Source organism: Procambarus clarkii, chromosome 81, assembly GCF_040958095.1.
Source record: "Procambarus clarkii isolate CNS0578487 chromosome 81, FALCON_Pclarkii_2.0, whole genome shotgun sequence".
Lineage (NCBI taxonomy): Eukaryota > Metazoa > Arthropoda > Malacostraca > Decapoda > Cambaridae > Procambarus > Procambarus clarkii.
In genome coordinates, this window is record NC_091230.1 from 9,146,641 (window position 1) to 9,158,982 (window position 12,342).

The 12,342-nt window shown below is 46.9% G+C and overlaps 1 protein-coding gene across 1 annotated transcript in view; it reads right to left on the reverse strand.

Moving 5' to 3' along the window:
* Window positions 1-804: 804 nt before the first annotated feature.
* The window catches only part of LOC123773031 (insulin-like peptide receptor), a 531,432-nt gene continuing 519,894 nt past the window's right edge, over window positions 805-12,342 (reverse strand). The window contains exon 31 of the mRNA XM_069315507.1: window positions 805-1,907. Coding sequence (XP_069171608.1) covers window positions 805-1,907 — 1,103 coding nt within the window. The remainder of the gene's footprint in view (window positions 1,908-12,342) is intronic.

Below are 12,342 nucleotides of genomic sequence, written 5' to 3' on the forward strand. Positions count from 1 at the left end.
AGGGGACACAGGTGGAAGCTGAGTACCCGAATGAGCCACAGAGACATCAGAAAATAACTCTCTCTGATATCACAGAGACATCAGAAAATAACTCTCTCTGATATCACAGAGACATCAGAAAATAACTACTCTGATATTGAAAAATAACTTTTTCAATATCAGAGTAGTTAGTAAATGGAGTGCACTAGGAAGTGATGTGGTGGAGGCAGACTCCATACACAGTTTCAAGTGTAGATATGAGAGAGCTCGAGAAACTCAGGAATATGTACCTTACCTTGAGGTTACCTTGAGGTTACCTTGAGGTGCTTCCGGGGCTTAGCGTCCTCGCGGCCCGGTCGTCGACCAGGCCTCCTGGTCCTGTACACCAGTAGATTGACGGTTGAGAGGCGGGACCAAAGAGCATAAGCCCAACCCCCGCAAGCACAACTAGGTTAGTACCAAGCAGCCTCACGCCGACAACGGGCTGGATATTGAAGGGATTGCAATCAATAGTAATAATGGAAACATCAAGTTTAAAAAGCATATGAACATTGCGGAAACGAAAGACTATTATTTCATTGCATCTCAAAATTTCATGGGGAGCTATTCTTAATGTGTGAATTGATTATTGCTGTGCCCCGGAGCGTGACCGTAGGGAAGCTCAGTAGAAGCTCTGGAGCGTGGCAGTAGGGGAGCTCAGTAGGACTCCGCTACACATCCTTGCTGTATCCTCCAAAGCTAATCATCACAAGAACTTTCGTGTGCCTCTGACGAGTCTTCTATATATGTGGACGTATTACTGTAAAAATATAGATTATCAGACTATTAGATGCTATCAGGATGCCTACTACTATCAGGCTCTAGAATCTCTGGCTTTGGCAGAGCCTGACGTGACGACGTGAGGGGATCTGGAGTCCGACGTGACGACGTGTGAGGGTCTGGAGTATGACGTGACGACGTGTGGGGGTCAGGAGTATGACGTGAAGACGTTTGCAGGTCTGGAGAATAGCATGATGATGTGTGCGGATCTAGAGTCTGGGGCTGGTTCCTTAGAGTCGCCTCTGACGCATCAAGTTTAACTAAATGTCTAGTTAAAGATGTGGGTAGAGAAGTTAACGAAGACTCTGGGAAACCATTGTGATGCTGTTGTCTATTGTAAGTTATTGAAGGGTCTTTTATGGTCGTTGAGGGATGATTTCTCTTAGTATCTTCAGAGAAGAATGATGGAATATCGAAACGCGGACATTCGTCGGGTGCCGTGACTGATAATTTCCGAATTCTGTGTACCTTTGAAGTTGAGAAATCGCTCTGTAAGTTCGAATATACTGGAATTAATAACTTTGGCGAAGGTCGAAATTTAGTTCTCGACTGAGAGGTATTTTTGGGCTTTTGGTTGCTTCCCAGCAACGTATGTGTAAGAGATGACAATGATCGTGAAAGTCTCAGGGACACTGGTGATGGACACCTGTTGTGCAAATGAATTTTTTGTTGTTGTGGACTGCAAGCGGGCTTCAGCGAGAAACTTGAAGGCATGCAATTATCGTTTCTAAGTGGACTGGGAGTAACCAAATGTAAGTGAGAATAATTAAACTTTCGGATGTCATTTGATGTAGGCAATAATGACTGCGCAGCACCCTCCTGGGACCCGATTCCCTGAGACATCCCACCCACACGAAGACTTTCGTTAAAGCAAAAGTCATCTGTTGACAAGTTTGTGTACAGATGTTTTTTTACTGAATCCTGGCATTGTCCACTCAATGGGCCGCACTCAGAGAGTTCTAGTCGCACTCTAACTCCATCAGCAATTTTTCCAAATGAGGCTTTACCTTTCCCTGAGGTACGTTCACTTGATCCAGGAGAGGTTCTTCCTGACTTGGGACTCCTATAAGGAGTTTTTCTGCAGCTAACAATGTCCTCTTCAGGGGTATCTGAAAAAAGCATATGTAAATGAGCTCAAACTAATGTGCGAAAGTTAAGAGTACATTATTTTATTCCTCTCAAAGTCTATTTAACTTCACTACAATCATATGCATATTCTTTTGAGATGACCACACATAAACACACACATAAATACACACACACACACACACACACACACACACACACACACACACACACACACACACAAACACACACACACACAGTATGTATGCCAAGTCAACCGCAGTACGAGTACGAGAGTCGAGTCAGCCGCAGCGGGAGGGTCGAGGGAAGGTCGTGCTCTACGAATATCTTCAATATTCTCAGGATTATTAAGGATACAGTGTTAGATCTCAGATCTAGGGTATCACTAAGTGTATAACCACGAATAGGAAAGAATAAAGTACAGTGCTATCACTAGAACTTTGTGTAAAACAGTGAACAATCTCCAACGCAGGCCACGTGGGAGGGCCACGAGGCTTTTGTTTACATATTGGTGCCAAGGGATCTATAGTCAACAATGGTACAGTAAATTAGTGAACAGTAACACAACAGTCTCAACGATACAGAGACTGAGTCCAGAGCTTTGTGTTGATAGAAAAGATCTGCCATCATCAATCTACTGGAACTTAGTGAATCACCACGTAGGAGGTGACGACGGCACCCCGTAATCCATACATCGGTCTTATTCATCTAGTTGTGCGAGCGGGAGGCTGACTGGTAGGTACCCCTCTCTGGTCAATTATTCAGGTGTACAGAGTGAGGTAAAATATTATCAGATTTTTGTTCAGTATATCATATATAATTAAAATTTCAAAGTGGCTCATCCGGGCAGAGGTTGACACTTACGGGCCTTTCGTAACACACGCACGCACGCACACACATGCATGAACACACGCACCCGCACGCACACACGCACGCACGCACGCACACACACACACACACACACACACACACACACACACACACACACACACGATGGTCTCTTGTCATGTGACCATTGTGTTGGGTGGACGTGGGGTTGGGAGCTCCTGGTTCACTAGTGGAGTGGGAGGGGTAATCAGGCAACATCGAAGTGAAAAAGTGTGTACAAGTGAATGAAAAAACCTTGGGTTTTGACCAAAGCCATAAGGTAGTGAAGAAAAACAGTTTAAATAGTGTAATTCAAAATAGTTGAGGAAGTACTGTGGCAGTGTGCAGTGTGGAAGCAGACCTCACCGGACTGTGACCGTGTGACCTCACCTCCGGCAGCATCCCTTCTACCACCACGTGGGACGACGATTGGAGATTCACTCACCTATTGTGTTAGCAGGACGGTAAGATACTTGGAACCCCTGTGGGTAAGGTTGCATTATAGCAATGACTAGGTCAGGAAGGGTGTCTAGGTCCAACAGTATTATGATTGAGGAAGAAGATAGGTTTGTGGAAAAGATGATTGGGAAATTTGTAGAGAAGAGGGATGTTTGGATAGATGATCTAATCCAGGGGATTAAAAGTGAAGTCTTTAATAAGATACAGGGCGAGGTTCAAAGACTCAAACAAGAGTTTATGGATTATATTCAAGAGGAAATCACGAAGAGCAGGGTAGAATGGCAAGGAGAAATATCTAGGCATACTAATGAATTTGGCAGGAATAAGGGAAGCTTGGCAGGGGAAGGGGGAGTAGTAGTAGGTGGAGTAGCGGGTGTAGGAGGGGTGGGGGTCAGCCAGGGAGAGGGCCACCATCATGACCCTGAACTGAGAAAGAGGACAATCATAATCCATGGATTACTTGAAGCCAGGGCACCATCGAGGCAGGAAAGGATGGAGATTGAGGATTTGGAGCTACAGGGGATCTTGAGAGACATGAGAGCCCAGATGGCAGGGAATGAGGTGCAAGTTCAACGACGCATTGGACCATACAACTGTAACAGGAAACGACCTGTCCTGGTACAGTTCACTAACGAAGAGGCAGTGGATTACATACTGCATCACAAACACTTACTCAGAGGTAGCGAAAATTACTACAACGTATATATTGACAAATTCATGACGAAGGAGGAACAGATTGCCCACAGAGCAAGCAAACAACAATACAACTCTTCCCATTTGAGAGTAGCTACACACCCCAGTGCTAATCCACCCCATGCTAACCAGCTCACACTTGCTTCTCAGGTCACCCCTTCCCCAAATCAGCCACCCCTGCTTATCTCCCCAACACATCCCTTGACCCCTTGACCCCACTGCAGTCAAATTCATCCCACATTCCATGGACCCCCTCATCACCTCAACCCCCAAAACCCGTCCAGCCCTCATCCCCTCAACCCCCCAAACCCATCCAGCCCTCATCCCCTCAACCCCAAGAACCCACCCAGCCCTCATCCCCTCAACACCCAAAGCCTACTCAGCCCTCACCCCTCCTCATCCCCTCTCCTTCCATGTGACCCCCCACCCTTGCGAGGGGGGGTGGGAGGTTCCCCCCACCCCTCTATCCTTCCCCCTCCCAACCTCTCAACCTCTATCTGACTCCCAACCTTACGCTATCTCCCAACCCCTCTATGCCCTCCCTAATCTTCAGACCCAGTATGCCCTTCCTACTCTAGACCTACCTACCCAGGCCCTACCCCAGACCCTCCTACCTACCTTCCTAGAAGCCCAGGCCCAAGTAGCCCCCCAAGCACCCCTCCTGACCTCTTTCACCCCCCATACACCCCCCGGACCTCCCTAGACACCCCCCGGATCCCCCTGGACATCCCTCGGATCCTCCCCGCCCCCAGTCATCCCCCAGACACCCCCCAGATCCCCCAGTCATCCCCCAGACACCCCCCAGATCCCCCCTGTCCCCAGATCCCCCCAGACCCCCAGAAAAAGGGAGAACTCTGGTACAAGAGTTTCCATGAAGAATCTCAAGGTTTGGTACACCAATGCTGATGGGGTATCTAATAAAGCAGAAGAGATAAAAGAAAGAGTGAGTGAAGCAGATCCTGACATAGTTGCAATTGTGGAAACTAAAATTAATGACATGATCTCAGATGCAATCTTTCCTGAAGGGTACCAGGTGATACGAAAAGAGAGGACACAGAGACAGGGAGGGGGAGTAGCACTCCTAATAAAGCGGAAATGGAAGTTTGAAGACCTGGGAAATCGAGTTACCAATGAGTGCACAAGCTTCATACATGGAACTCTGACAGTAGATGGGAGGAAGATTGTGATCTTGGTAATCTACAATCCCCCACCAAACAGTAGAAGACCCAGGCAGGAGTATGATGACAACAACAAAGCATGTATAGATGAACTGCAGAAGGCAGCAACACTAGCCCACAGAATGAGAGCGAAGCTGCTGATCAAGAGGGACCTAAATCATGGAGAGATAAATTGGGAATCAATGAATCCCCATGGAGGGGACGAAACGTGGGGAGCAAAATTAGTAGATGTTATAGACAGGAATTTCCTGACACAACATGTGAAGGAAGACACAAGGGAAAGAGGAGGAGATGCACCGAGCCTATTAGACCTGATTTTCACCCAGAACGCAGAAGATATCGAGAATTTAGAGCATGAAATACCTCTAGGGGCCAGTGACCATTGTGTCCTAGTCTTTGACTACATGATGGAATTCAAACTTATGACCATGGGACAAGAGATCTGGGAAAGGAGAGCTGACTACAGGAAAGGAGAGCTGACTACAGGAAAGGAGACTATAAGAGGATAAGGGACTATCTGGGTGAAGTGCAGTGGGAGGAAGAAATTAGAGGAAAAACAGTCCAAGATATGATGGACCTAGTCATACAGAAATGCCAGGAGGCCGAAGAGAGATTTATACCAACGGTAAAGGGAAAAAATAAGAAGGAATATAATAACCCATGGTTTAATAGACAGTGTCAGGAAGCAAAAATGGCCAGCAGGCGGGAGTGGAGGAAGTACAGAAGACAAAGAACAGAGGACAACAGAAGCAGATACAACAGAGCTAGGAACGATTACATTAACATAAGACGAACATCGGAAAGGGACTATGAGAATGATATTGCAATCAAAGCGAAAAAACAACCTAAGTTACTACACAGTCATATAAGAAGAAAAATGTCGGTGAACGACCAAGTGACAAGATTAAGGAAGACAGAGGGGGCATATACTGAAAGTGACAAGGAAATCTGCGAGGCACTGAATGCCAGTTTCCATGGAGTGTTCACTACCGAGCCTGAGCAGCTCCCATTGTTGGAAGGGGTTACCCTAGATGAAAGACTATCAGATATAGAGGTGACAGCAGAGGAGGTAATGAAACAGTTGACAACTCTAGATGCAACTAAAGCAGTTGGACCAGACAAAGTATCACAGTGGATACTAAATGAAGCAGCACAGGCCCTCAGCGTGCCTCTGGCAATGATCTTTAATGAGTCACTTATGTCAGGAGAATTGCCCAGTTGCTGGAAGAAGGCAAATGTCGTGCCGATCTTCAAGAAAGGTGATAGGGAGGAGGCACTTAACTATAGACCTGTATCACTGACAAGCATCCCCTGTAAAATACTGGAAAGAATAATTAGACTACGACTGGTTGCACACCTGGAGAACATTAGGTTTGTGAACAAACATCAACATGGGTTCTGGACAGGGAAATCGTGCCTAACAAACCTTCTGGAATTCTATGATAAAATAACAAGGATAAGACAGGACAGAGATGGTTGGGCAGACTGCATATTTCTGGACTGCCAAAAAGCCTTTGATACAGTACCGCACATGAGACTGCTGTTCAAGCTCGAGAGGCAGGCGGGGGTGGGGGGAAAGGTCCTAGCATGGATAAGGAACTACCTAACAGGAAGGAGCCAAAGAGTTACGGTAAGGGGCGAGAAGTCAGACTGGCGAACAGTAACAAGTGGAGTACCACAAGGATCGGTGCTGGGACCCATTCTATTTCTTGTATATGTTAACGACATGTTTACAGGAGTAGAGTCCTACATGTCGATGTTTGCGGATGACGCAAAGTTGATGAGAAGAGTTGTGACAGATGAGGATTGCAGGATCCTCCAAGAGGACCTGAACAGGTTGCAGAGATGGTCAGAGAAATGGCTACTAGAATTCAACACGAGCAAATGTAAAGTTATGGAAATGGGACTAGGAGATAGGAGACCAAAGGGACAGTACACAATGAAGGGAAACAGCCTACCTGTAACGACGCGTGAAAGAGACCTGGGGGTGGACGTAACACCTAATCTATCTCCTGAGGCACATATAACTAGGATAACGACAGCAGCGTACTCTACACTGGCAAAAGTTAGAACATCATTCAGAAACCTAAGTAAGGAGGCATTTAGGGCGCTTTACACTGCCTACGTAAGGCCAGTCTTAGAGTATGCCGCCTCATCATGGAGTCCCCATCTGAAGAAGCATATAATGAAACTGGAAAAGGTTCAGAGGTTTGCAACGAGACTCGTCCCAGAGCTACGAGGGATGGGGTATGAGGAGCGCCTGAGGAAACTGTGCCTTACAACACTAGAAAGAAGAAGGGAGAGGGGGGACATGATAGGAACGTATAAGATACTCAGAGGGATTGACAGAGTGGACATAGACGAAATGTTCACACGGAATAGTAACAGAACGAGAGGACATGGATGGAAGCTTGAAACTCAGATGAGTCACAGAGATGTTAGGAAGTTTTCTTTTAGCGTGAAAGTAGTGGGGAAATGGAATGCACTTCAGGAACAGGTTGTGGAAGCAAATACTATTCATAATTTTAAAACCAGGTATGATAGGGAAATGTGACAGGAGTCATTGCTGTAAAGAACCGATGCTCGAAAGGCGGGATCCAAGAGTCAATGCTCGATCCTGCAGACACAACTAGGTGAGTACAACTAGGTGAGTACACACACACACAGACACACACACACACACACACACACACACACACACACACGCACAAACGTTCAGTTACGGAATAAAGGCTTAACACTTTTGTGGAAAGGTGATAAGCCCACAAACGCTCATCCTCCACCTCCTCTCTTACCCCCCCATATCACTAACCAAAAACACTCCCACTCCCTCCTTCAACTGACGTGAAGTGACCATCTCCCCCCCCCCCTCCCACCCTCCCAGTTTCCCACACATCCCCCCTACAAACACACACAAAAATAAACTTTCTCTCTCTCTCTCTCTCTCTCTCTCTCTCTCTCTCTCTCTCTCTCTCTCTCTCTCTCTCTCTCTCTCTCTCTCTCTCTCTCTCTCTCTCTCTCTCTCTCTCTCTCTCTCTCTCTCTCTCTCTCTCTCTCTCTCTCTCTCTCTCTCTCTCTCTCTCTCTCTCTCTCTCTCTCTCTCTCTCTCTGTCTCTGTCTCTGTCTCTCTCTCTCTCTCTCTCTCTCTCTCTCTCTCTCTCTCTCTCTCTCTCTCTCTCTCTCTCTCTCTCTCTCTCTCTCTCTCTCTCTCTCTCTCTCTTTCACCCCTCATCTCCTCCTCCTAACAAATCCCATCACAGCATAACAGGAACAGGGGCAAGCATGACAAAAGGAACCTGTACACCAGTTGATTGACGGTTGAGAGGCGGGACCAAAGAGCCAGAGCTCAACCCCCGCAAACACAACTAGGTGAGTACACACATACACACTCTTGTGGTGTGACTGTCGCGATGGATGGGCGTGGGTTGGGAACTTCTGGGTCACTAGAGGATTGGGAGGGATAATCAGTGTGACGGTGTTTCCCCCCCCCCCCCTTATATTTCTCCCACGCCTGCTATAAGTCATATCCACTTTACCCGAGCGTTCTCTACGCCGCGGGCATCAGTTTGATATATGTGGGCGAGTGTAGTGTTCTCGCGTTAGCGAGAAATTCGTAACAGAAAAGTATTTTGGCCTGTGGTATAGGCCCTTTAGGACGCCAATATGGCGCTGGCCCTTCCATTTTGCCGCCAAAACTGTGTGACGTCAGTGGCACCAGATTGGTCACTGACAGTGACGTGGCACAGGGGGCCAATGAAAACCGCCCCTGGCAAGTATGACGTCACGAAGAAAGGGGGGTCCGATCATCGCGCCGCGGTGGCGCCACCAGTCTGACACGACACGTCAAGGTGGACGGATGTGCGAAGGTTGATCCTGTCAGATTTGACAGTTGTACCCTGCTCCCGTGGATTTTACGCGTCACCCGTAGTCTGCAAGTACGCCGAGAGGTCTTCCTTCATTCCATGTGTGGACCGAGGAGGGAATTGACGGAATATTAAGCATCAAGTGCTCCAGGGTCGGGTGCTATGTAGAGTGAAGTCTAGACAGTGACGTCTGGGACGTCTGATTCCCAGTGGGAATCTTTCCGGACGACTTCCCAGTGGGCCAATCCGCTGGGAAGCAGTGAAAAAGAAAACTAATTGGGAATCAGGACGACTGCAGCCGAGAAGTAAATTGGCAGCCGTAGTTGTGAGGAGAAGTCGACGGCTGGGAGACCGACTCCAACCCTGCAAGCCGTTGTGGAGGAGCACGGACCTGCGGAGGACAGAGCTTGGTGACGACGCATTTATTTTGGGACGTTGATTGGGTTCCTGGAGAATGCATCAGTGTGTGTGTGGGGGCGTTCCTTACCACGAGGCGAGAGCCAGGACCAGGAGCTACAATTCAACTCTCACCGGAGGGCGAGTCCACATCAGTGAGGTGGAAGTAGGTGATTCTAGTTTCCCTCCCAATTCCCCTTTAGTCAGCTATATATTTATCCAGAGTATCTTTCATGTCGTGAGCAAGGCTCACCTATGTCTATGTCACAGTAAGGCACAGTTGTGCAGAGTGAGGCTGTACAGAGCTCTCACGATATTTATATATGTGGTGTGTGCAGGCACCTGGAATTATTGAGGGATTTATTGTGTCGTTGATGATTTCTTTCATGTGACTTTAATATGATATCTTATGCCAGAGAAGATATATATAAATGTACCAGTTGTTGGTGTTAGGTTGTGTGCCCAGTATTTATCTTATTATTATCGATATTGATGAATTTATCTCTGTATATGTATATGTTGGTGTGATGAATAACATTTCCATGTGTGCAGTGATTAATTGTGTTATCGCCTTCGAGAGGAATTACTAAATCTAAGAACAGTACCGTGGTTAATTGCATTCATTGTAATTATTATGAAGTACAGTGCATTACGCTATTATAGTGAAATATTCTGTTAATTGCTGTAGAAATGAGTTATTGAACTTGAGATCAGTGTGGTGATTCATTGCGTTCTATTGCCATTAGAGAAATATTGTGTTGATTGCAAACATAGTGATCCTTGCGAATTTAAAGAATCATGCGCTTCACGCCAAGGAAAACAAGTACTAAGCATTCACATGGTGAGAGGTGGGCCGCTCAGCTGATTATGACATTGACGGAAGGGGGGAGAGTGTTACCCTCTAGGTGAACCCCAGTTTTAAGAAGAGAGAGTGACTTTCTGCATTGTACTTGATGTTTCGTTGTTGATACGGATATAATACCTTGACGTTTTTAAGTAAAATACAAAATACCTTTGCGTTTGTATTATCCCTCCATGTATATCTTGTTGCTATAGAACAGTTCCAAAGAGTGAAAGTATTAGAGACATATACCTGCCTGAGACCATATTTAAAGAGTAAGCTCTTCCATTAGTACCACAATTCCACAATACCACTGACGTGTTACTGGACACGGGAAACACCAGTTGGCGACCTTGCAGTTAGTAGTAGAGCCCTTGTCGGGGCGGGCACACAGTTGGGAGAGAGCAAACTGTGTTCCCACTCTTCTTTGGCTATAAGGCTGGCTGGGGATCGACTGGGATACTCTCCTGGCGAACAGTGGCGCCCCGAGGATTGAGTGAAGACCCACAGGGCTACGGTGAGTAACAGTTATCGCTAATACTACTGGGTAGTGTCCATATAGAGAGAGAGACACCCCGACGTTGGCGACCGTTGACAGGATAAAGTACTTAGGATATCTTGTATACTGTTACCTTACCTTACCTTGAGGTTACCTTGAGGTGCTTCTGGGGCTTAGCGTCCCCGCGGCCCGGTCGTCGACCAGGCCTCCTGGTTGCCGGACTGATCAACCAGGCTGTTGGACGCGGCTGCTCGCAGCCTGACATATGAGTCACAGCCTGGTTGATCAGGTATCCTTTGGAGGTGCTTATCCAGTTCTCTCTTGAACACTGTGAGGGGTCGGCCAGTTATGCCCCTTATGTGTAGTGGAAGCGTGTTGAACAGTCTCGGACCTCTGAAGTTGATAGAGTTCTCTCTCAGAGTACCAGTTGCACCTCTGTTTTTCAACGGGGGTATTCTGCACATCCTGCCATGTCTTCTGGTCTCATGTGATGTTATTTCTGTGTGCAGGTTTGGAACCAGCCCCTCTTATATTTTCCACTTGTAAATTATTATGTACCTCTCCCGCCTGCGCTCAAGGGAGTACAATTTTAGGCTCTTTAGTCGGTCGCAATAGTTTAGATGTTTTACTGAGTGGATTCTAGCAGTAAAGGATCTCTGCACGCTCTCCAGGCCAGAGGTTACTTACCTCTCTCGCATACCCCCACACAGACTACTTCAAAATGAAAAAGAGTATATGAGTGAATGAAAAATCTTGGATTTCGACTAAAACCATAAGGTAGTGAAGAAAAAGAGTAAAAATAGCGTAATTCGAAATAGTTGTTGAATGCACAGTGGCATTGTGAAGAGTGGAGCAGACCTGTGACCGACCGTGACCTCACCCCGGCAGCAACCCTCCCAACACCACGTGGGGAGATGCTTGGCGACTCCCACACCTATTGTGTTAGCAGGTCGGGAAGGCACTTGGAACCCCTGTGGGTAAGGTTGGATTATAGCAATGACTAGGTCAGGAAGGGCATCTAGGTCCAGCAGTATTATGTTTGAAGAAGAGGATAGGTTTGTGAAGAAGATGATTGGGAAATTTGTAGAGAAGAGGGATGTTTGGATAGATGATCTAATCCAGGGGATTAAAAGTAAAATCTTTAATAAGATACATGACGAGGTTCAAAGACACAAACAAGAGTTTATGGATTATATTCAAGAGGAAATCAGGAAGAACAGGGTAGAATGGCAAGGTGAAATATCTTGGCTTACAACTGAATTTGGCAGGAATAAGGGAAGCAGGGCAAGGGAAGGTATAGTGATGGATGGAGTAGTGAGTGTGGGAGGGGTGGGGGTCAGCCAAGGGGGGGGGGCGAGGCCTCCCCGACTGCCGATGTGAACTCGTGGAGGCATCGGCATGACCCTGCACTGAGAAAGAGGTCCATCATAATCCATGGATTACTTGAAGCCAAGGCACCATCGAGGCAGTAAAGGATGGAGATTGAAGATTTGGAGCAACAGGGGATCTTGAGAGATATCAGAGCCGAGATGGCAGGGAATGTGGTGCAAATCCACCGCTGCATTGGGCCTTACAACTGTGACAAGAAATGATCTGTCCTGGTACAGTTCACTAACGAAGAAGCAGTGGATTACATACTGCATCTCAAACACTTACTCAGAG